The 24,099-nt window shown below is 44.3% G+C and overlaps 1 protein-coding gene across 1 annotated transcript; it reads left to right on the top strand.

Annotated features, from left to right (window-relative positions):
• Positions 1–3,967: 3,967 nt before the first annotated feature.
• On the top strand, positions 3,968–17,122 carry gamt (guanidinoacetate N-methyltransferase). The gene is made up of 6 exons (XM_067968726.1): positions 3,968–4,322; positions 6,458–6,603; positions 10,572–10,635; positions 12,173–12,240; positions 15,557–15,667; positions 16,219–17,122. The coding sequence occupies exons 1-6, from the start codon at positions 4,142–4,144 to the stop codon at positions 16,357–16,359; spliced, it is 711 nt and encodes a 236-aa protein (XP_067824827.1). The 5' UTR covers positions 3,968–4,141; the 3' UTR covers positions 16,360–17,122.
• The last annotated feature ends 6,977 nt before the right edge of the window (positions 17,123–24,099 follow it).

Consider the following 24,099-nt stretch of genomic DNA (forward strand, 5'->3'; position numbering starts at 1 on the left):
ATCCAATCTGGCCAATTACCACCCCATCAGTCTACTCTCAATCATCAGCAAAGTGATGGAAGGTGTCATCGACAATGCTATCAAGCGGCACTTACTCACCAATAACCTGCTCACCGATGCTCAGTTTGGGTTCTGCCAGGACCACTCGGCTCCAGACCTCATCACAGCTTTGGTCCGAACATGGACAAAAGAGCTGAATTCCAAAGGTGAGGTAAAAGTGACTGCCCTTGATATCAAGGCAGCATTTGACCGAGTGTGGCACCAAGGAGCCCTAGTAAAATAGAAGTCAATGGGAATCAGGGGGAAAACTCTCCAGTGGCTGGAGTCATACCTGGCACAAAGGAAGATGGTAGTGGTTGTTGGAGGCCAATCATTTCAGTCCCAGGACATTGCTGCAGGAGTTCCTCAGGGCAGTGTCCTAGGCCCAACCATCTTCAGCTGCTTCATCAATGATCTTCCCTCCATCACAAGGTGAGAAATAGGGATGTCCGCTGATGATTGCACAGTGTTCAGTTCCATTTGCAACCCCTCAGATAATGAAGCAGTCCGTGCCCACATGCAGCAAGGCCTGGACAACATCCAGGCTTGGGCTGATAAGTGGCAAGTAACATTCACGCCAGACAAGTGCCAGGCAATGACCATCTCCAACAAGAGAGAGTCTAACCACCTCCCCTTGACAATCAACGGCATTACCATCGCCGAATCCCCCACCATCAACATCCTGGGGGTCACCATTGACCAGAAACTTAACTGGACCAGCCACATAAATACTGTGGCTACAAGAACAGGTCAGAGGCTGGGTATTCTGCGGCGAGTGACTCACCTCCTGACTCCCCAAAGCCTTTCCACCATCAACAAGGCACAAGTCAGGAGTGTGATGGAATACTCTCCACTTGCCTGGATGAGTGCAGCTCCAACAACACTCAAGAAGCTCGACAACATCCAGGACAAAGTAACCTGCTTGATTGGCACCCCATCCACCACCCTAAACATTCACTCCCTTTACCACCGGCGCACCATGGCTACAGTGTGTACCATCAACAAGATGCACTGCAGCAACTCATCAAGGCTTCTTTGCCAGCACCTCACAAACCCGTGACTTCTACCACCTAGAAGGACAAGGGAAGCTGGTACATGGGAACAACACCATCTGCACGTTCCCCTCCAAATCACACACCATCCTGACTTGGAAATATATCGCCGTTCCTTCATTGTCACTGGATCAAAATCCTGTAACTCCCTACCTAACAGCACTGTGGGAGAACCTTCACCACACGGACTGCAGCGGTTCAAGAAGGCGGCTCATCACCACCTTCTCAAGGGCAATAAATGCTGGCCTTGCCAGCGACGCCCACATCCCACGAACGAATTTAAAAAAAGGAATTTTGTATGTTTCAATAAGATCACCTCTTATTCTTCTAAACTCTAGTGAATACAGGCCTAGTCTACTCAATCTCTCCTCATACAACAATCCTGCCATCCCAGGAATCAGTCTGGTGAACCTTTGTTGCACTCCCTCTATGGCAATATATCGTTTCCTAGGTAAGGAGATAAAAATTGTACACAATACTCCAGGTGCGGTCTCACCAAGGACCTATATAATTGCAGTAAGACATCTTTACTCCTGTACTCAAATCTTCTTGTAGTCATGATAGCACTGGGGGTGCGGGGGAGAGGAGGTCATTACAGTTAGCCTCAATGGCCCTGGGATTGGGAGGGGAAAATCACCCAGATTTCCCGCTCCTGATCGCTATCCAGTGATTCCTACTGGAAAGTACATGTGTGCGAATGTGGGTCCAGGACATAATCAGGCTGGACTGTGTGCCCTTCATGGTCAGTCAGCCAGCCTGCTGACACTTGCACATGAAGAATGGCCATTTAGCTGAGGTACTTTAGGATGCCTGTAACACTATGAATTGTAAACAATTTTACAATACCAAGTTATAGTCCAACAATTTTATTTGAAAATCACAAGCTTTCGGAGGCTTCCTCCTTCCTCAGGTGAATGTCAAGAAATCCTCGAACCTTTCGCATTTATAAATCACAGAACAATACCTGGTGATTACAGATAATCTTTCCAACTGCCCGTTGCCAAGGCAATCAAAGTGTTCAGACAGAGAGGTGTTACCTACAGGACCACCGAATATACAAACAACCAAAAAAAAAAACAGAGAGAGAGAGAGGCAGAAACATAGAAACATCCGGAAGGAAGAGAAAGAAAGCAAATGACCCGTTATATTAAAAACAGATAACTTTTGTTCGCTGGTGGGGTTACGTGTAGCATGACATGAACCCAAGATCCAGGTTGAGGCCGTCCTCATGGGTGCGGAACTTGGCTATCAATTTCTGCTTGACGATTTTGCGTTGTCGTTGTCGTGTCACAGGAGTATGAACCATGTACCTGGTGGGTGGTGTCCTCTTGTGTGATGGTGGTATCTGTGTCGATGATCTGGCATGTCTTGCAGAGGTTACCGTGGCAGGGTTGTGTGGTGTCGTGGACGCTGTTCTCCTGAAAGCTGGGTAATTTGCTGCGAACGATGGTCTGTGTGAGGTTGGGTAGCTGTTTAAAGGCGAGTAGTGTAGGTGTGGGGATGGCCTTAGCGAGGTGTTCGTCGTCATTGATGACATGTTAAAGGCTGCGGAGAGCACCTCACTCTACCGCAAGCCCACGGACAATCTCACGATGCTCCACTTTTCCAGCTTCCACCCTAACCACGTCAAAGAGGCTTTCCCCTATGGACAGGCCCTGCGAATACACAGGGTCTGCTCAGACGAGGAGGAATGCGATGGACACCTACAGACGCTGAAAGACGCCCTAGTAAGAACGGGATATGACACTCGACTCATCGATCGACAGTTCCGACGGGCCACAGCGAAAAATCGCATAGACCTCCTCAGAAGACAAACACGGGACGCAACCAACAGGGTACCCTTCGTCGTCCAGTACTTCCCCGGAGCGGAGAAACTACGCCATGTTCTCCGCAGCCTTCAATATGTCATCAATGACGACGAACACCTCATACGTTGCAGGAAAGGATGCCCCGGAGCATGGTACATTGGCGAGACCATGCAGACACTGCGACAACGGATGAACGGACACCGCGCAACAATCGCCAGACAGGAGGGTTCCCTCCCAGTCGGGGAACACTTCAGCAGTCAAGGACATTCAGCCACCGACCTTCGGGTAAGCTTACTCCAAGGCGGCCTTCGAGACACACGACAATGCAAAATCGTCGAGCAGAAATTGATAGCCAAGTTCCGGGATCTTGGGTTAATGTCACACTACACGTAACCCCACCAGCGAACAAAAGTTATCTGTTTTTAATATAATGGGTTATTTGCTGTCTTTCTCTTCCTTCTGGATGTTTCTATGTTTCTGCCTCTCTCTCGCTGTTTTTTTTTGGTTGTTTGTACATTTGGTGGTCCTGTAGGTAACACCTCTCTGTCTGAACACTTTGATTGCCTTGGCAACGGGCAGTTGGAAAGATTATCTGTAATCACCAGGTATTGTTCTGTGATTTATAAATGCGAAAGGTTCGAGGACAGTTACATGGGTAAGATGGGTATAGAGGGATATGGGCCAAGTGCAGGCAATTGGGACTAGCTTAGTGGTATAAACTGGGCGACATGGACATGTTGGGCCGAAGGGCCTGTTTCCATGTTGTAAACTTCTATGATTCTATGATTTCTTGACATTCACCTGAGGAAGGAGGAAGCCTCCGAAAGCTTGTGATTTTCAAATAAAATTGTTGGACTATAACTTGGTGTTGCAAAATTGTTTACAATTGTCAACCCCAGTCCATCACCGGCATCTCCACATCATGTAACACTGTGAGCCAGCAAAGGGTTAACGGGGGGGTGTGTGTGTGTGTGTGGAGAGGAGGTGGGGTTTAATCAGCATAGTAATATTTTCTGTGCCTCTCTCCCTTTGCTGGAGGGTTTGTGAAGTTCAGCAACACGTGCTAGGCGCAGCTGCTTTGGACTCTGATGTTTATTTATAACAATGTGAACGTTTATATTGACGGGGGGGGGGAGGTACAGGATCGACGTGCAATGTCAGCATAACTCAGAGCGCTTATAACCCGGTCTCGCCCACCATCGCTCCATTTCCCAAGTGCTGACCAACCCTTATTGCAACAGAATGAGCCTGGAAAACAAAATCCCAATCTTCTCGCAGGGGGAGGACTGTAAACCGGACTGGAGGGTAGCGAGCGCCGAGTATAATGAAACTAATACTCACTTGGAGATCCTGGGCAAACCGGTCATGGAGCGCTGGGAGACTCCATACATGCATTCCCTCGCCACCGTTGCAGCCTCGAAAGGTACTGTCTTTTCAATCAAACTGCATTCTTTGTGAGATTCTCCCCTCGCCACTTTTAAATGCTGCTTTTTAAATCTAGATTATCTGTGTTGCACAAGTGGACCGTTTTCAGTATTCCTTCCTTTTCAAACACTTTTTTAAAGGCAAGGAATCTTATAACACCAGGCTATAGTCCAACAGTTTTGAAATAAACACCTGGTGTTGTAAGATTCCTTACATTTGTCCACCCCAGTCCATCACCGGCATCTCCACATCACTTTTAAAGGCAACATTGACCTGGCTAACCGCTTGCATTGGATGCTCTCTAGCTGATCAAACTAAAATTAGTTCCTGCTGCAACAAACTAATTTTAGTTCAGGGAATGTGACTCTGTCAATTTGTGCATGCGAAGGTTCAGTATTTAAAAATATGTAGATATTTGAGGTTGAGATTCAATGCTGAAACCCAGACCGGATTATATACACGAATTTGAATCGTGGGCTTTAATTTATCGTCAGTTGCTTCTACTTTATACACAGGGGGAACATCCTTTTCACACATTCTTGGGAACTTACAAAGTTCTTACTAGAAGTTTATCTTACCCACTTTTAAGACCAATGACCACGATGGAATGACAAGTGCAGGATGGGGAGAGTTAGAATGAGAGGTTTATTTTACCGGACCTTGATATCAGGAGACTTCTACTGGAATTATTTATTGTGTATGAAATTGTAAAGTAATATTTGCACCATTTGTGTGAGAGTTGCGGAGTCAGTACAAGTTGGAGTGTTGCCATGGAATAATATTGTTCTCTGCTCTGGTTAAATCACTTCTGTGCTCACTTTATTTGAATAAAAGTTTGATGAGGATCAGAGGGAACTTTCACACACACAGTTGTGTCAGGTTGTTCATTATTATGCACTCAGGCAAAAAGCCATGGGTGAGGGGACTGAGAGTAACAGAGGGAGCCCCTTAGTACAAGTAAGCAGGAGCACACACGGAAATAAAGACAAAGGTTTAGACTTTTAAGAAAATTATAACAAATGTTCTTTCATTTAGGGCGAGGAAGAACAAAATTGAATACTAAACAGAATGTCACTAAGATTGATCTTGTCCTGTTGTTTCACTAATTGAGTTCGATGATATAAATCACGGATCTTTTCTGAATACATTACTCTGAAGTTTATGCTCAGCACTCAGTGAAGGAATGTCATTGTCTTGGAATACCGACACATGTGTGTTTATAAATGTGGGAGTCCAACTTCATCAGTCAAGTTCAAATATGAAGATGAAAATCAATTGACTTCCATGACGTGGAAATGTGCATTTTAACGTTTTAATACAACCAGACTAGATTTTGTTTCCACGTTTTGTGTGTGTAAAGTTATTTATCAAAATTATAAAGGCATCTTGTTTTGTTACATACTTACCGGTTGCACACTTTTGCAATCGTGTCACTCATTCAGAAGCTGAAAATGGGAGCAGGGTCCGGAATTTGGGACAGTTGGTCCCTTTCCCCTTGCTGTACTTTAAAGACATTTAAATACACATGATACATTTTATTGTTTCGAATAATGAATTGTTTTACAGGATTTGTGTTTTATAATCTTCTCACCGCCCTTTGTCTTACAACATTGTTTTTAAGGATCACTTTAAATTGCAACTTAACTGTTTGATTATCCCTTTTTATTTTGCTGCTAATTCTCTCCCCTCCCTTGCTGTCTGGTAGGTGTTGACTCCGTGCTGGAAGAATTGTTCCTCCAATGTGGCAACACTTTTCAGTTCTCTTCAAACGTCCCATCTGCCTCCTTCAGGCACAGTAACCTGTTTTGCTGCTTAGAATTTGGAGATATAAGAGCTGCTGTGAACTTGAGTTTGTCGGATGAGAACATTGGGCCAATGCAAGTATCTAGCGGAGTGCTGCAAAACATATGCCAGCTAGCAGAGTAGCTCATCTTAAATCTACAGATGCGCTAACCAAACAGCTTTTAACTTCCACCCTATTTCCCAGTTGTGAAACAGATTCTGACAGCAGTAGTGGACCTTCACTGGTGGATATAAACACACTGGATTGAAGTAGTAAGTTGTGGTGCAACTGATGATTGGGGGTGGGGGGGTGGAAACAGTAATAAGACCATTTTCTTTCTCTTGGTTTAGGAGGACGTGTTCTGGAAATTGGATTTGGAATGGCAATTGCAGCCACTAAGATAGAGTCCTTAAATATTGAAGAGCACTGGATCATCGAATGCAACGACGGAGTGTTTAAAAGATTGCAGGAGTGGGCTAAGGAGCAACCCCACAGGGTCAGTGCCCTATGATTACACATTGTTAGTTCTCCAGATTTTCCACTAATTTTTTTAAATTGCCAATTTTTATGCTGGTTTTGTGCTTGGAAGTAGTAGGAGTGAAGTGAAACTGCTCAACCAAACTTGTTTCACTTGGGACTGTTATCAAATTTGACTAGATTCAAACCAAAATCCCAGAGGTGAAGCGATAATGTTCTAATATAATTGTACCATCCAACTCTCAACAAAGATAAACATGAATTTATATAGCACTTTAACATGTATCAGAGCACATAACCTTGCAATGAATTATTGTGGCTATTATATTGGCTAACATGGCAGCCATTTTGCACATAGTAAGATCCCACAGCAATGCGATGAATTACCAATTAATCTGCTTTGGCAGTGTTGGAGGAATGTTGGTCAAGACACTCAGAGAAGCCCCTGCTCTTCCTCAAATATTGCCATAATGTCTACAAAGATGGTGCCTTAGTACAATGTGTCATGGCACCTAGAGGCAATGCAGCAGTCCCTCAGTACTGCCCTGGAGTGTCAGCCTAGAACTATCTGCTGAACTCTTGATTGAACCCATAACCTTCTGACTCAGAGGAGAGAATGCCAACTGAGTCATAAGGCATGAAACAAAGAGTAAAGTAAACCATAGAATTCTGTTCATGAGCACTTAACGTTTCTGTCCAATTGCCCACAAACACACTTTGAGTTGTGGAAAGTTTGTTAAACTTCACTGTCACTAGATGTTGAAAAATTGTTTGGACCTAAGACATCCCTAGTATTTTGCTTAATTTACTATTGTGTTGACCCAGAAACTGGATACAAGACATGGTTACCTGACATGGACATTTATAACCTGAAATGTGGAATACAACATGGATGCTTGGATGATGTCAGTTAGGTTCCCTTATGGCAGCGGAAATAAGTCTCCGGTTAAGTAGGTGATGGATTCAAGCCTCATTCCAGAGACTGGAGCACAAAATCTAGTCTGACACTTTGTGTAGTACTACATTGTCGGGAGATGCCATCTTTTGGATGAGACGTTAAACCGAGATTCTGTCTGCCCTCTCAGATGGAAATAATAGATTCCAAAGCACTTTGCAAAGAAAAGCAGGGGGGTTCTCCTGATATCCTGGCCAACATCCTTCAACCAGCATCGCTAAAACAGATCTTCTGGTCATTTATCTCCTTGCTGTTTGTGGGAGTTTATTGTGCACAAATTGGCTGCTGCGTTTACTTATATTACAACCCTTCAAGAATACTTCAAAAGTACTTAATTAACTGTGAAGTGCTTTGGGACGTCCTGAGGATTTGAAAAGCGCTATATAAATGTAAGTTTTCTTCCATTTCTTTACGGTTAGTGCGACCTTTAAATGGACAGGCAGAGGACAGGACTTTAGATACACTAGGTTCATGACAGAGGTGCAGATGTGTGCACTTACTGGCCTACGTACTTCCAAGTGACCCTGGCTATCCCACTGCCATTGGAAAATTAACATGAGATGAGATGTTTCATCCTCCCCCCCCCCCCCCACCCCCCCCACCCCCCCCCCCCCCAGGTGATTGTTGCTGCTTAACTGACACATGGGGATGAGCAAAGACGCTCTACGCAGTTAGTAATGAAGTTGACAGCAATGCAGTGTGCTACCTGCTCCAAAGTATTAATTTACACATCAATGGTTAGTGAATAGCACTCAAATGGTAAAATCTCAAATGGAATATGTAGTAACAGTCGTCGGCAAGAACATTATAGTTGGTGCTTTTTCCATAATTCACAGTCGATGAATAACTCACATATGCAAGATATAGTATCAAAATTGCAGATAGCTCTATATAGATAGTTAAGTTTGTGACAAGGGCCTCATTGAGATCGTATAAAGAGCAGCAGATTGGATTCATTTTGTTTTTACTTCTCATCCAATTGTTTCCAAAATGAGACATCTGTGCAAGATAATAGCAGTGCCCTCTCCATGACCATGACTAATCAACAGGAGGCCCACTTGCAGCAGGGTGAGATGATGAACGTAGTGGCATAATCAAGAACTGAACCTTCCTGTGACAGGTTCAAGTGGCAGACAGCCTTTTTTTCATTCGTTCATGGGATGGAGGCGTCGCTGGCGAGGCTGGCATTTATTGCCCATCCCTAAGCCTGATATTCTTGTAATGACTTGTTGGGAAGCAAGCACTGCAACTGCTGGGCTATTGCTACACAATAACAAACTTCAGTGCTCCAAAAATAATTCACTAGAAACTTGAGTGTGGAATATAGTTTGCCTAAGGACACCCTTCCCAGCTCTTTTAGAATGGTATAATCATGAAAATATTTTAATTAATTTTGACTATGGGTATTTTTCCTGAGTCATGCATATCACAATGCTTTTCACTTCTCTTTGTTCTATTTTCCTCCATGTTATAATGTGTTTCCATTTCCCCATTTCACATAGTTCTGCCATTTCCATTTATTTCTTCTGGTTTTCGATGTTGGTGCTTCAGACAATGGGGGTAATTTTGACTGTGACAGTGTAAAACGGGTGATAGCGAATCAACAGCCCGTTTTACATCTCTCCCCATTTGCTAACAACAATTTTACACTATCGCATAAAGTCAAAATGACCCCTGATGAGATTGTGACTCGAATAGAAAAGTCACATGTAGTGATAGGCCTGTAGTTTGGGTGGGGCAGATCAGTCCGTTCACAACTGTGAGTGAGTTTTTAGATCCAAGGCTGGTCCTCCTTGTCTGCCCTCTGAATTGAGTGCCATGGCCTAGTGAGCCATTTCATCTCTGGGAAAGGACAAAACATGCATCATTTATCTCTCCCTACTCGAACTTCAGCTCTTGTTAATTGCAACCTAGCCTTGACTACAATTATATTGCCCTGGACTGTCTCACTGTCCTGGCTGGAGTAAAGCTCAGTGGGGAGAAATGAATAGAAAAAAAAATGAACCTAATCATGAGGATTTTTTTTAATGCATTGAGTTGTCATGATTTGGAATGCACTGCCTGAAAGGATGGTGGAAGCAGATTCAATAGTAACTTTTAGAAGGGAATTGGATATACGCTTGAACACAAAAAATTGCAGGGCTATGGGGAAAGAGCAGGGTAGTGGGACTAATTGAATAGCTCTTTCAAAGAGCCGGCATAGGCAGGATGGGCCGAATGGCGTCCTTCTGTGCTGTATGATTTCCTTCCGTGCTGTATGATTCTATGATTCTCTTCAATGATGTACAAAATGGATAATTTGCATGAAAGTAGTAGAATTCTGCGATAGAGAGCTCACCAATATATTCACACATTCAAATACATTACAGCCAGCAATGTTTCAAGAACATTAATGCAGAAATCATAGTGTTTACAGATGGACTCATCATTTTGAAAGTAGCTTATACTGTTCAGTAAACACTTTTTTTCAGATGCAATCTGCATTGTTGTAGATTCTGTCCTTTGGATGAGACATTAAACTGAGGCCACATTTGCCTCTTCTGTTGGCTTGGGTGACTGCTAAAGATCCCACTGGATTATTTGAAAAAGAGCAGAGAATTCTTCTGGTATTGTGGTCAACATTCCTCCCTCAAAAAATACCATCAAAACAGACTACCTGGCCGTTCATCTAATTGCTGTTGGTGGGCTCTTACGGCAGGCATAATAGCTGCTGTGCTTGCCTACATAACAACAGTCACTGCACTTCAAAGTAACTCCGTGTATGGGAGGTGCTTTGAGCCATTTCTAAGAGATGGTAGGCCATCTCTTGCAAGTATTTCTTTCCTATACATGGCAAAGGTAATAGAATAATAGAATGATGGAATGTTACAGCACAGAACCAGGCCATTTGGCCCATCGAGTCTGTGCCATTGTTTTTTTCCATACAAGCTACCAAGTTAAATCCCATTTTCCTGCTAATGTCCAAATAATTAGGACAGAGCAGTTATAATGTACCTATAATTCTAATCAGTCTTATACATTTTCCAATGCAGATTGTTCCTGTCAAGGGGCTCTGGGAGGATGTAGTCTCAACATTACCAGATTCACATTTTGATGGTAAGTTTGAAATTAGTGTTTTATCTCTGAAGTACTCTGTTACTAAATCTTTGACTGTGTCAACTCATTTTTAAAAAAAATGCTCTCTACTAATGGCAGAAATGATGTTTAGATGTAGGATTCTGAAGCCAGGAGTCCATTTAAATCACTGCCCATTTTTCAGTAGTGTATTAACAGATTTAAGGAATTAAAGTGGAAAAACATTGATGTGGGAATGTTCTGCTCCGAGATGTCTTTGGAACACTTAATGATGAGGCTGGTGAGCTCTAGTGATCGTAACATCAATACTGCATCAACCTTTATTTTATACATACAGACTGTCCAATTTAGACAACCAATTTAAAAACTTTCCATCTGTGAGATAATTTTGGTGCAGGCAGATATTTTAAAATAAACTATTAGTTAATTTCAGTAATGAAAAATGCTTCCCAGTAGCTTGATAAGAGGAAACAAGAGGTTTAAAATACTAAATAAATAGATCAGTTTGGTCTTGGACTCAAATGGAACATTTTCCTGCCTCATCCTCCACTTTTTGCTTTTGCTTTCAGTCAAACTCTCTCATTTGTAATTTCCGTGTCAGTACTGCTAAAGGCAACTTCTTGGCAGACCCTCAATAAGTTGGTTGCTCTGCCATGCTAGCAGAGCTGTGTGTTTATAGTGCCCTTTTGCCCTCTAGTCTTTCTCTATACACAGTATAACCATTGTGTTCTAAATAATACCGTGACAGTAATCTGCACAAGAAGTGAACATGCCCGTATGGCTCAGAGCAAGGGATTCAACCTTAGTTACACACGATAAACGATAACAAAATGACAGGTTAAGTAAAATTCAGAACTTTTGTGCAGTGATTTGAATAGTGTTGACATGTTGCATTTTAAAAAAATGCTACTTATATGAGTGGAGCATGTACTGGTACTTACTTGTAGAGTGGTGGAAGTGGATTGCTTCACTCCCCTCACTGTTGTAGCATTTAGAACACAAGAACAGAGGTTATGTGTTGGAAGATTAGAGAGCTAATGTAAACTGTAAATCTAAGTTACAGCTACAGGGCAGTCATCTTTTGACAATCTGCCAAGAGATGCCTTTAGCGGCACTGTCACAGACAATAAAGATTAGACATTGGGAGAACAGAGCTGACTCATGGGTAGTTAATACACGTGCACAGCTATGCTTTCCAGTATCCGTCTGCCAGTGAAATTCCTGTTCGAGAAGAGTTACCAAGAGAGAGGGCTGCCTTTCCAAGATTAGAAACTTAAGGCAGCCCTTGGTTGGAATTTAAAACCTAAATTCCAGTTTAAAAAGTTGGCTTTGCAAGTGAAAAGTGTGTGCGAAAACTTAGCTCTTTGTCCAAGTTTTGCCCCAATGTCACCTCCTTTGGCTCAGTGTCTATTTCTATGTCTGATTACGCTCCTGTGAAGCACCTTGGGAAGTTTTTCTAGGTTCAAGGCGCTATATAAATGCAAGTTGTTATCATCACATTTGGTGTCTGGATGTGAAAACAAACAAGAATTCTTTCCTTTTTAAATTTGTTTTCCAGGAATTCTTTATGATACTTATCCATTGTCGGAAGAAACCTGGCACACACATCAGTTTAGTTTTATAAAGGTAAGTGCAGACCATGTCATTTCTAATCCTGAGGCTTCTTACAAGGGGAAACAAAGGACAATGTTAAGATCAAATTGGGAAAGAACTGGGTGGTGCAATGAGTTAGAATGCTATCATTTCATCTCTGGGACCTGGGTTCATATCCAAATCACAAGATACTTGTGGATGAGGACAGTCATTTGGTCCATCTTAATTTATCCATCCTGAACAGCCCTACAATCCCCCCATTGCAGCAACTTCCTCCAATGCCTCTCCTCCGTCATCCAGCTGGGTGAGACTGCGCTTGTCTGGTTCCATTCTTATCTATCCAGTCTTGGCCATAGAATCACCTGCAATGGCTTCTCTTCCCACTCCCGCACTGTTAACTCGAGTCCCCCAAGGATCTATCTTTGGCCCTCTCCTATTTCTTATCTACATGCTGCCCCTCGGCGACATCATCCGAAAACACAACGTCAGATACCACATGTACGCTGACGACACCCAGCTCACCTCACAATCGCCTCCCTCAACCCCTCCACTGTCTCTCATTTGTCACACTGCTCATCTGACATCCACTACTGGATGAGCAAAAATTCCCTCCAACTAAATATTAGGAAGATCAAAGCCTTTGTCTTTGGTTCCCGCCACAAATTCCGTTCCCTAGCCACTGACTCTATCCCTCTCCCTGGCCACTGTCTGAGGCTGAACTGGACCATTCGCAACCTTGGCGTCCTATTTGACCCTGAGATGAGCTTCCGACAACATATCCGCTCCATCACCAAGATCGCCTACTTCCACCTCCGTAACATCGCCGTCTTCACCCCTGCCCCAGATCATCTGCTGCTGAAACCTGCACTCATGCCTTTGTTACCCCCAGACTGGACTATTCCAATGCTCTCCTGGCTGGCCTCCCATCTTCCACCCTTCATAAACTTGAGCTCATCTAAAAACTCTGCTGCCCGTATCCTAACTCGCACCAAGTCCTGTTCACCCATCACCCCTGTGCTTGCTGACCTACATTGGTTCTTGGTCTGGGGACTCCTCGATTTTAAAATTCTCTTCCTTGTTTTCAAATCCCTTCATGACCTCGCCCCGCCCTATCTCTGTAACTTCCTCCAGCCCTACAATCCTCCGATCTCTGTGCTCCTCCAGTTCTAGCCTCTTGCGCATCCCCGATTTTAATTGCTCCACCATTGGTGGCTATGCCTTCAGCTACCTAGGCCCTAAGCTCTGGAATTCCCTCCCTAAACCTCTCCGCCTCTCTCCCTCTCTCTCCTCCTTTAAGACATTCCTTAAAACCTACCTCTTTGACCAAGCTTTTTGTCACCCGTGCTAATATCTCCTTATGTGGCTCAGTGTCAAATTTTGTTTGATTATACTCCTGTGAAGTGCCTTGGGACGTTTTACTACGTTAAAGGTGCTATATAAATGCGAGTTGTGTTTGTTTGTTTGATCATTTCTTAAACAATTCCAAGCTTTTCCCTTTCACCAACCTGCTGGGAAGTCCATTCCAAGTGTTGATCATTCGCTGTGTGAAAAGGAACCTTCTGATATCAGTCCTAAAGTTACCTTTTACCAGTTTGAACCAGTGTCTCATTGTCTTAGTGCCGCTGTTCATTTTAAATAAATATTCGAGATCAACCTTTTCCATCTTTACTATCTTACATACCTCTGCAAGATCACCTCTCAGAGGCCTCCTTTCCAGGCTGAAAGGACCAAGTCTGTCCAGTCTTATCTTTGGATATGGTTCCATGGGTGTTGGCTACCCTCCAGGTACTTCACCCAAGTGACCATTCTTCACCTGTGAGTTTAGAGAGTGTTGGCAGATTATTCTACCATGGGGGCATCACCCAGCCAAGCCTGGTGTCCACACAAGCGCTTTTGAACTACAGTCACTGGATGGTGATTAGGAATGAGAACTACGGCTGACTTTTCCTTTTCCCTGTTTTATAACTAGAGGGGCATTAAACCATAAAACATGAGGATGTTCACAATGCAACCTGTGGCCCACAACCAGCCCATGGGTTCTTTGGACTTGATTTGGCCTGCAAAGTTTGCAAAGTTCCTGGTTGTCGCTTTCTTTGTGTGTTTACATGCAAAGCTGATTTAAACGTCAGCACCTTAAACTTTCGAGGCGTGGCGACCTGGCAAAGCCTGCTGCCTGGTTGGTCATAATTCACTAATCAGGGTGCAGCCTTTCTGCACCAATCAATATTCAGCCTTTCCATGTCCTTCAGGCCTGCAAAGTTTAGAGTTGAGTTTTCAAGCTTTGGGGGTCTGGGAAAGGGTAAATGGAGGGGAAGGGGGGGGGCATGCGGAGGGGAGGAGAGATTGAAACCTCTCATGGATTGGGGTTTGAATTTTTTCTTTTTGGGGTTCTTGCATATTCATGTGTATGGGTGGGATTTCACGTTTGGAGCAGGGGTGGGGGTGTCTCATTTATTGAATGTATATGATGGGGTGGGGGGGGGGGTCTTGCTTTTTGTGCAGGAAGAAATTTGCATTTCTGTTCAACCAAATATAGTTGCCCCTCCAGCAGCTGCCTCAACATCAATGAAATATAACTGGACTGATCGCCCAAATCTTGATGGCCTCATTCATCTCCCTTTCCCCCCCCCGCGCCCCCCCCCACAACCTCGCCAACACTGAGCAGCGTTTGAGCTGTCTCCTCCCCACCCAGGCAGCAACTTACCTTGTTGATTCACTCCCTCCCAATGAGCAATATTTTGGTCTGTGCCCCCTCCCCTCCTGAGTAGCATTTCTGCCCATGTCCCCACCAACCTTATGGCATCACTCGTGCCCCTCCCCCAACCCCTGCCGAATCCCCACTGTGGGTTGTTCTCAAACGCCTCCCCAGAGAACAAGGAATCATCCTCCACCCATTGCAATGCCCCCCTCCCCATATGGAGCAGGGACATAGTTTCATTGCCTACTGCCCCCTCCAGAGCATCTAATCAGACCCCAACAAAATATTCCTGCCCATGTCTAGTCGTCCTCCAACCCCTCCTCCCACCATTCTCCTCCTCTCCCATCAATCTCCCCTCATCCCCATCCTCTTCTGTCCACTCCATCCCCTATTCCCCGCTCTACTGCACCCCTTCTTCCTGTCCCCTCCTCTCTCCCCATTTCCCCCCCCCCCCTTTTCTGGATCCAGTTATCTCCCCGCCCAACCTTAATACTTCAATTGATGTTGACTGTCCATGTGCATGCCGCGGCCGATTGATTAGTGTAATGTATTAGATAAATCTGGGAAGGGGATGAGAACATCACTTCTAAATGTAGCCAAAGCAAAGGAAACTGGAACAGTTAAAACCCTTTGAAACTCCTTTTCTTTCAGGATCATGCTTTGCGCTTGCTGAAGCCTGGCGGAGTTCTTTCATATTGCAATCTCACCTCCTGGGGCGAGTTACTGAAGGGAAAGTATAATGACATTGAGAAAATGTTCCAGGTAGGAATCAAACACACGCCCATGTTTTTCTTCAAAACATCTCTTATTTCAAGCCTTCATGCGTTGCGGGAGATCCAAACCACTCCCATATATTTGATCCTTTCGAAAGCTGCAATAACCTCAGCTGCCAACAGTCACGGTGTGCTCCAAAGAACATGCATTTTTGTTCAGTTACTGTAAAAGCAACCTTACTGTTCCGTGTGGACGAGAAATGCTTTGCAACCCAAAGTTCTTGCGTCAGGGACATGCTAAGGCCATCAGGTTTATTCTTAAGCTGTCTTATTACTGCTTCCAGAATTCGATCTTGTTAGTGAATAGAATGAAAATTAGGAGATGAATTCCTAGCTGATGGTTTGAGATGGAAAGTGTTCTGTTTCTCTTCCCTGTGCCTCACCTTGATGAGTACTTAAATAACTTTAAAAAAAAATAGCTTTGCATGTTGAAACTATCTTACGTATTTGTGCAAATAAAGATAACATCTTGAATTTCTGGAATGTGCAGTGCGGTCAGTTTCACATTTCCAAAATAACTTTCACCTTTAATCGATGCAGGAAACCCAAGTGTCTCATTTGGTGGAGGCTGGCTTCAAGAAGGAGAACATTCAGACCACTGTGATGGACCTCGTCCCTCCCAAAGATTGCAGATACTACTCCTTTCATAAAATGATCACGCCTACGATAACCAAACAATAACCTGCCAATCTTTACTAGCACTGTTGTGAAGAACCATCAGCATCAGGATAGTCTTAAAAGGCATCCCTCAATTAATAATTTTATACCAGATCCAACATAGTTTCTTTGGGATACAATGAAAAATGTTAAACATGATTAAAATGGTGATTTGTATGCATTACTATTGAATGCAATGAGACTAGATTATTGGTGTCATGTTTTTAGAAAGTCCGTCAGTATTTGTACAATAACTTTCCTGATTTTAAAATGTGTATTCCCAAAATTGTCTTTCACTCCCAACCTCGCCCTCACCAAATGTCTTAATTTCTAGCGGTTTTTAATAAAAGTTGGTGCAGAAGTGCTTTGGAATACAAAAAAAACAAAGAAAATTGGAGCTATGCTACACTTGGTGACAACTCAAACTAGTGTGAGACAGCCTCCTGGAAGGGGTCTCATACCTTTAGGGCACTTGGTAGTTATACTGCCACTTTGCACTGATGTGCACCCAAAACTGCTGTATTATGGATTCAGACGTGCCAGTATAACTATATTCCAAGAAAATAGCATTGATTTCCAACTTTTTCAGACATTTATGCTTTTTAAAAAAAAATTAAGCAAATTTGAGCTAAAGATATTGTACAATTAAGGAGATATTTGGCTTGCTGACACCCATGGGAAAACCAAAAAATTATCCAATAGCAGATGTTGAGCAAGATGTTGCGAGCACTTTGTATTTTAAGGGAAACTTGTATGCGTTGGAATTAAAATCTAGTCATCAGTAAAATACTTGTCTCCTCGCCTTTTGTGCTTCCCCATTTTTAAATTCTTTCTCACGCATCCTTGAGTCCTTTCTCTCCACTATTCCTCGAGACAGCTGACAAGAAAGCTTTTCCTTGGCATTTCTCAATGTTACATTCCAGCCAGTCAAAAATGAGGCAGAACAGGAGAAATACTTGATTTTCTCTCTGCTGCTTCTACCTCATGCTAAAGAATTTATTTTTGCAGGTTCTCAAAAGTAGTGGTAGAGGGAAGCTCTCCTTTTTTAAAAAAAAATCTGTGAAGGAAGTTTTATTTTGCCAAATGTGCTTTCTGAAGGTTATTGGGGAGCTATTTCAATGTTTACCATTACCTATCTGCTGGAATCCAGGGAGGCAACAGAAAGGCTGTGACACAGAAATAAAGGGTATCAGTGATAGGGGGGAAACCAATGACAGAGCTAAGGAAAATGGCAGATAAACTAGATCAGATATTGTCTTTTTAAATCCTGTATTACTCAAGGGCATAAATTGAAAATATAGAAAAAGAAAGCAAGAATAAATGCTTAAACTTCTTAAAATTAATGTTTATAGGACATTGTTACATATGATATCACAACATAGAGTTCATCCCTCCACCAAAGACTCAGATCATCACCCACAAGCTCCATAAATCTAGTTGCAATTATACCGTCAATTTATTTCCCATATCAAATGCTTATCCTTCTTTCCCTCTTTATTGTCTTCTGCAGCTGTGGGTGGGCAGCCTAACATAAAAAGGGACAATGACATTTATCCAAGATAGCATTTAAGGTAACCACAATCAAAGGGAATAGCAACTCTTTCCAACAAATTTAATCCGAGCTGAGATGCAACCGTGCAACACGAAAGTGTCTTCGGTTTTAAGGAGCCTTTTCTTCCCTCTTCTGTAAAAGCATCGACTCCTTCCAGCTCCACAGGAACTAGGAGCCCTCTAGTAGCTCGCCCAACTGACCATTCTTCATGAACAGTGGGCACTGGCAAGTTATTCCAGAGGACGGGGCAGCACAGTTGAGCCTGTCTTCAGTTGACAAGTAACAACAACAGCAACAACTTACATTTATATAGCACCTTTACCATGGTAAAATGTCCCGAGGCGCTTCACAGATGCGAATATCAAACAAAATTTGACACTGAGCTACCTAACGAGATGTAAGGACAGGTGAACAAAAGCTTGGTCAAGAGGTAGGTTTTAAGGAATGTCTTAAAGGAAGAGAGGTAGAGAGGTTTAGGGAGGGAATTCCAGAGCTTAGGGCCTAGGCAGCTGAAGGCATAGCCGCCAATGGTGGAGTGATTAAAATCGGGGATGTGCAAGAGGCAAGAATTGGAGGAGCGCAGAGATCTTGGAGAGTTGTAGGGCTGGTGGAGGTTACAGAGATAGGGAGGGGCAAGGCCATAGAGGGATTTGAAAACAAGGATGAGAATTTTAAAATCGAAGCGTTCCTGGACCAGGAGCCAATGTAGGTCAGCGAGCACAAGGGTGATGGGCGAACAGGACTTGGTGTGAGTTAGGATATGGGCAGCACAGTTTTGGATGAGCTTGAGTTTATGGAGGGTGGAAGATGGGAGGCCGGCCAGGAGAGCATTGGAATAGTTATCTAGAGGTGACAAAGGCATGGATGAGGGTTTCAGCAGCAGATGAGCTGAGGCAGGGGCGGGGACGGGCAATGTTATGAAGGTGGAAGTAGGCGATCTTGGTGATGGAGAGGATATGGGGTCAGAAGCTCATCTCAGCGTCAAATAGGATGCCAAGGTTGCAAACGGTCTGGTTCAGCCTCAGATAGTGGCCAGGTAGAGGGATAGAGTCGGTTGCTAGGGAACGGAGTTTGTGATGGGGACTGAAGACAATGGCTTCAGTCTTCTCAATATTGAGTTGGAGGAAATTTTTGCTCATCCAGTAGTGGATGTCGGACAAGCAGTGTGACAAATGAGAGACAGTGGAGGGGTTGAGGGAGGTGGTTGTGAGGTAGAGCTGTTGTCAGCGTACATGTGGAACCTGACATCGTATTTTCAGATGATGTCGGTGAGGGGCAGAATGTAGATAAGAAATAGGAGGGAGCCAAGGATAGAGGTAACGGTGCAGGAGTGGGCAGAGAAGCCATTGCAGGTGATTCTTTGGCTACAACTGGATAGATAAGAATGGAACCAGGCGAGCGCAGGAGTTTGAAAGTGCCATTATAAGTGACTTGGGGGAGAGTTTTTCCAGGGGTAGACACAGAAGGAAGTGGGTTTGGGAGGGCGAAGAGGGATGTGGGTGGAGAGGGATACAAGGATGTGATCAAAGATAGTCTCAACCGTGACTGACACGATGGGAGGAGAGAGGCCATGTGAAATGGTAAGGTCGAGGGGGTGGCTGTGAATATGGGTTGGGGTGTTTATAACGAGGGAGAGATTAGGGAGGAGAGAGGGCATGATGAGTTGAGATGTTGGTTGAAATCATCGAGGATGAGAAGTCGCTCGGTGCAGAGGCTGAGGGAAGAAAGCAGTGAAGATATCTCGGTGAGAAACTTGGCGTGGTACCTGGATGGGCAGCAGAGAACGAAAATTTTAAAGGAGAGATGAGAGGGGTGGAACAGGGTGAGATGATCAAAGGGGGAGAAGATGCCAGAGGAGTAGCGGGATAGACCAAGGTGTGATTGGTGATAAGGGCCACACCGCCACTGTGGCGGTTTGGGCAGGGTAAGTGGTGGAAGTTATCATGTCAATGCAATCATCCACACTAAGGTCATGGATTGCAAGGGCCTTGTTCACAAGTGAACGGACATTCTGGAGAGAGATGCAGAGAGGGGCGGTGATAGCTGATCCGCTGGCAGAGACCACGGGGTCAGCGCTGGGAGGAACGAGTGGCACGGGAAGGAGATTGGCAAGATTAGCCCCCAGCGGACGCGCTGGGCAGGAAAGTCGGCGAGAGAGTAGGATGGGCAGTTGGAGTTGCTGCTCGTAAGGAGGCAGTGGTGAGTGCCTTGACAGGCCCTTCGGATGATGCCATGAGAGGCACAGAGGGAAGCTGTAGGCTTATCTAAGAGGGAGTCAAGCCTGGAATGACGGCAGGAGAGTAGGACGGTCGAGGAGTGAAGGGTTGGGGTAGGGATTTGGGGGGGGCAGAGTACCCGAGAGGGGAGAGATGAAAAGAGACATGATGACAGGAGAGAGGGGCCCAGGAGGGGTAAAGAGAAAAGAAAAAAGGGGAAAAAAGGGGGAACTAGAAGTGATGGGCTCGGGTCCAGAGCGGCAGCCAAAATGCGCATGCGAATGGTCACATGGTAATTCAAGTTACATAGGCATGGTTACATCGCAAGATTAGGATAGACATGTCCTGGTAATGAACAGAGAATGGAGAGGAGACAATAGGAGGCAATCCAAAGTTAAAGTCACAGGTCCCATGGTGGGATAAAGTTGACGTAGATAGGATGGCGTCACCTTGGAGCATCGACGAAATTATGTCCAGGTTCGGAGACAGGTGTGGAGGGCGAGAGAGTCCAGAAGCTTTTTGAAAGAAAGACTTGCATTTATATAGCGCCTTTCACGGGACCTCAGGATGTCCCAAAGCACTTTAAAACCAATGAGATACTTTTGAAGTGTAGTCACTGTTGTAATGTAGGAAAGGGTACAGTATTGGAGGATGCACTGCTGGAGGTATTTCCGTGGGAATGAAAAGCCATGAGGTGTGCAGAATCGATCGTGGGGCAGAAAAACAGTGGCAAAGTTGGAGGTCACTATCAGATCCAGAAACAGTGGAGAAATGGACTACAGCTCAGGAGAGTGAATTTCTGGCCAGGAAGCACACTGTAGCAAAATAAAGCTGTAGGACCAGTTGGTCAGTCATAAACTCAGCAGGTAACAGCAGCGGTGGGGGATGGGCTGTAGGCTAGACAAAGTTACCGTAAAACTTAAGCAACTGAATAGCAGATCAGAGTCACAGCAGTTGAGTCTTACAGTGTGGTCCAGCAGAGTAGCGTAGTCTTGACAGCAGAGAAGTCCAGGAATTTGGAAGCCAAATTTGAGCAAAGATCCAGTGCTCACAGATGTAAACAAAGAGCGGGCGGGGTCAGGGGATGGGCAGTGGGCCCAGGTAACTTTAAACTTGCAGCTTGAACTTGTAGTTAGGGCTAAAATGCACCCACTATTAGAGTCTTTAAAGTACAGCATGGGGAAAGGGAGCAACTGTCCCAAGTTCCAGAGCCTGCTCCCAGTTGCAGCTGTTGCGAAGTCCATTTTCAGCTTCTGAATGAGTGACACGAACAGATAAGTATGTGACAAGACAAGATGCCTTTGTAATTTTGATAAATAACGTTACACAGAAAATTTGGAAACCAAATCTAATCTGGTTGTATTAAAAAGTTAAAATGCATGTTTCCACTTCATGGAAGTCAATTGATTTTCATCTTCATATTTGAACTTGACTGATGAAGTTGGACTCCCACATTTATAAACCCACATCTGTCGGTATTCAGCAAAGGAGCTCCCTAGGGAGCAGCCAGCCCAGGAGCCTACTGGAAAGATTGAACAGGTTGGATCTATACTCATTGGAGTTTAGAAGAATGAGAGGAGACCTTATTGAAACATACAAGATTCTGAGGGGACTCGATAGGGTAGATGCTGAGAGGATGTTACCCCTCATGGGGGAATCTAAAACTAGGGGGCATAGTCTCAGAATAAGGGGCTGCCCGTTTAAGACGGAAATGAGGAGGAATTTCTTCTCCCAGAGGGTCGTGAATCTTTGGAATTCTTTACCCCAAAAGCTGCGGAGGCTGAGTCATTGAATACATTCAAGGCTGAGTTAGACAAATTTTTGATCAGCAAGGGAGTCAAAGGATATGGGGAAAAGGCAGGAAAGTGGAGTTGAGGTAAAAATCAGATCACCCATGATCTCATTGAATGGCGGAACAGGCTTGAGGGGCCGAATGGCCTACTCCTACTCCTATCTCTTATGGTCTTACGTGTGTGCAAATGTGGGTCCGGGACAGAATCAGGCTGGACTGTGTGCCCTTCACAGTCAGTCAGCCAGCCTGCTGACACTTGCACATGAAGAATGGCCATTTAGCTGAGGTACTTTAGGATGCCTTTGACACTGTGAGCCAGCAACGTGTTCAGAAAGGAGGGTGGAGGGTGGGGTTTAAACCTCACAATAATGTTATTTGTGCCTCTCTCCCTTTGATGAAAGGTTTGTGAAGTTCAGTAACACGTGCTAGGCCCAACTGCTGTGGCCTTTGATGTTTATTCATAACAATGGCAGCTTTACATTGAGGGGGGAGGTACAGAGCCAATGTGCAATGTCAGCATAACTTAGAGTGCTTATAACCCAGCCTCGCCCACCATCGCCCCCTTTGGTGCTTGTGGTAAGAAGCCCCCTTCCCATCAGATCCTTCATGCACTTCCGGAGTCTCAGTACCACCATACACTGTCCCCGAGGAGGCTGCGATGGGGACGAGACCATCACCCATCTCCTTCTGGAATGTGCCTTTGCAAAGAAGATCTGGAGAGAGATGCAGTGGTATCTGTCCAGGTTCGTCCGCAGCAGTTCCGTAACACAGGACTCTGTGCTCTACAGACTGTTGCCAGGGACGCACACTGAGACAGACATCAACTGCTGCTGGAAGACCATCAACTCGGTGAAAGACGCCCTTTGGTCTGTCCGAAACCTGCTGGTCTTCCAGTGCAAGGAGCTGTTCTCAACCGAGTGTTGCAAACTGGCACATTCCAAGGTCCAGGACTACGTGCTGAGGGACGCACTGAAGCCGGGTGCGGCTGCCGCAAAGGCTCTGTGGGGAAAGGCTACCATTTAGAGCCTTCCCGCCATTGTACACTGAGGAGCTGCAATCAGGGAAAAAACCCTCGGGCAGAATGTAAAATACAAAGGTAATGAAATGTAATGTACCCGTAATGAAACTGTAATCAATAAACTGTATTGATTGTAATGCAATGAGGCACCCTAGAACTGTAATTATGTACAATGTGTAACTATTATTGGAATCATATTTGAACTGTACTTTATGTATCTTGCAAATTGTATAATCTGTATTGTGTACGTTTGAAATGTGATATGACAACAGTATTGTATGTATTGTTTACAAATTTTATGAATAAAGTATATTTTTTGAAAAAAAAAGTGCTGACCAACCCCTATTGCAACAGAATGAGCCTGGAAAACAAAATCCCAATTTTCTCGCAGGGGGAGGACTGTAAACCGGACTGGAGGGTAGCGAGCGCCGAGTATAATGAAACTAATACTCACTTGGAGATCCTGGGCAAACCGGTCATGGAACGCTGGGAGACTCCATACATGCATTCCCTCGCCACCGTTGCAGCCTTGAAAGGTACTGTCTGACCTCCTTTTCAATCAAACTGCATTCTTTGTGAGATTCCCCCCCGCCACTTTTGAATGCATCTGGTGGCTGCCCACATGGATTTCTTTTTAAATCGAGATTATCTGTGTTGCACAAGTGGACCGTTTTCAGTATTCCTTCCTTTTCAAACACTTTTAAAGGCATCATTCAACTTTTTTTGTGACCTGGCTAACCGCTTGCAATGGAGGCTCTCTAGCTGATCAAACTAAAATTAGTTCTTGCTGCAACAAACTAATTTTAGTTCAGGGAATGTCACTCTGTCAATTTGTGCATGCGAAGGTTCAGTATTTAAAAATATGTAGATATTTGAGGTTGAGATTCAATGCTGAAACCCAGACCGGATTATATACACGAATTTGAATCGTGGGCTTTAATTTATCGTCAGTTGCTTCTACTTTATACACAGGGGGAACATCCTTTTCATACATTCTTGGGAACTTACAAAGTTCTTACTAGAAGTTTATCTTACCCACTTTTAAGACCAATGACCACGATGGAATGACAAGTGCAGGATGGGGAGAGTTAGAATGAGAGGTTTATTTTACCGGACCTTGATATCAGGAGACTTCTACTGGAATTATTTATTGTGTATGAAATTGTAAAGTAATATTTGCACCATT

Source organism: Heptranchias perlo, chromosome 29 (genome assembly GCF_035084215.1).
Source record: "Heptranchias perlo isolate sHepPer1 chromosome 29, sHepPer1.hap1, whole genome shotgun sequence".
Classification (NCBI taxonomy): Eukaryota; Metazoa; Chordata; class Chondrichthyes; order Hexanchiformes; family Hexanchidae; genus Heptranchias; species Heptranchias perlo.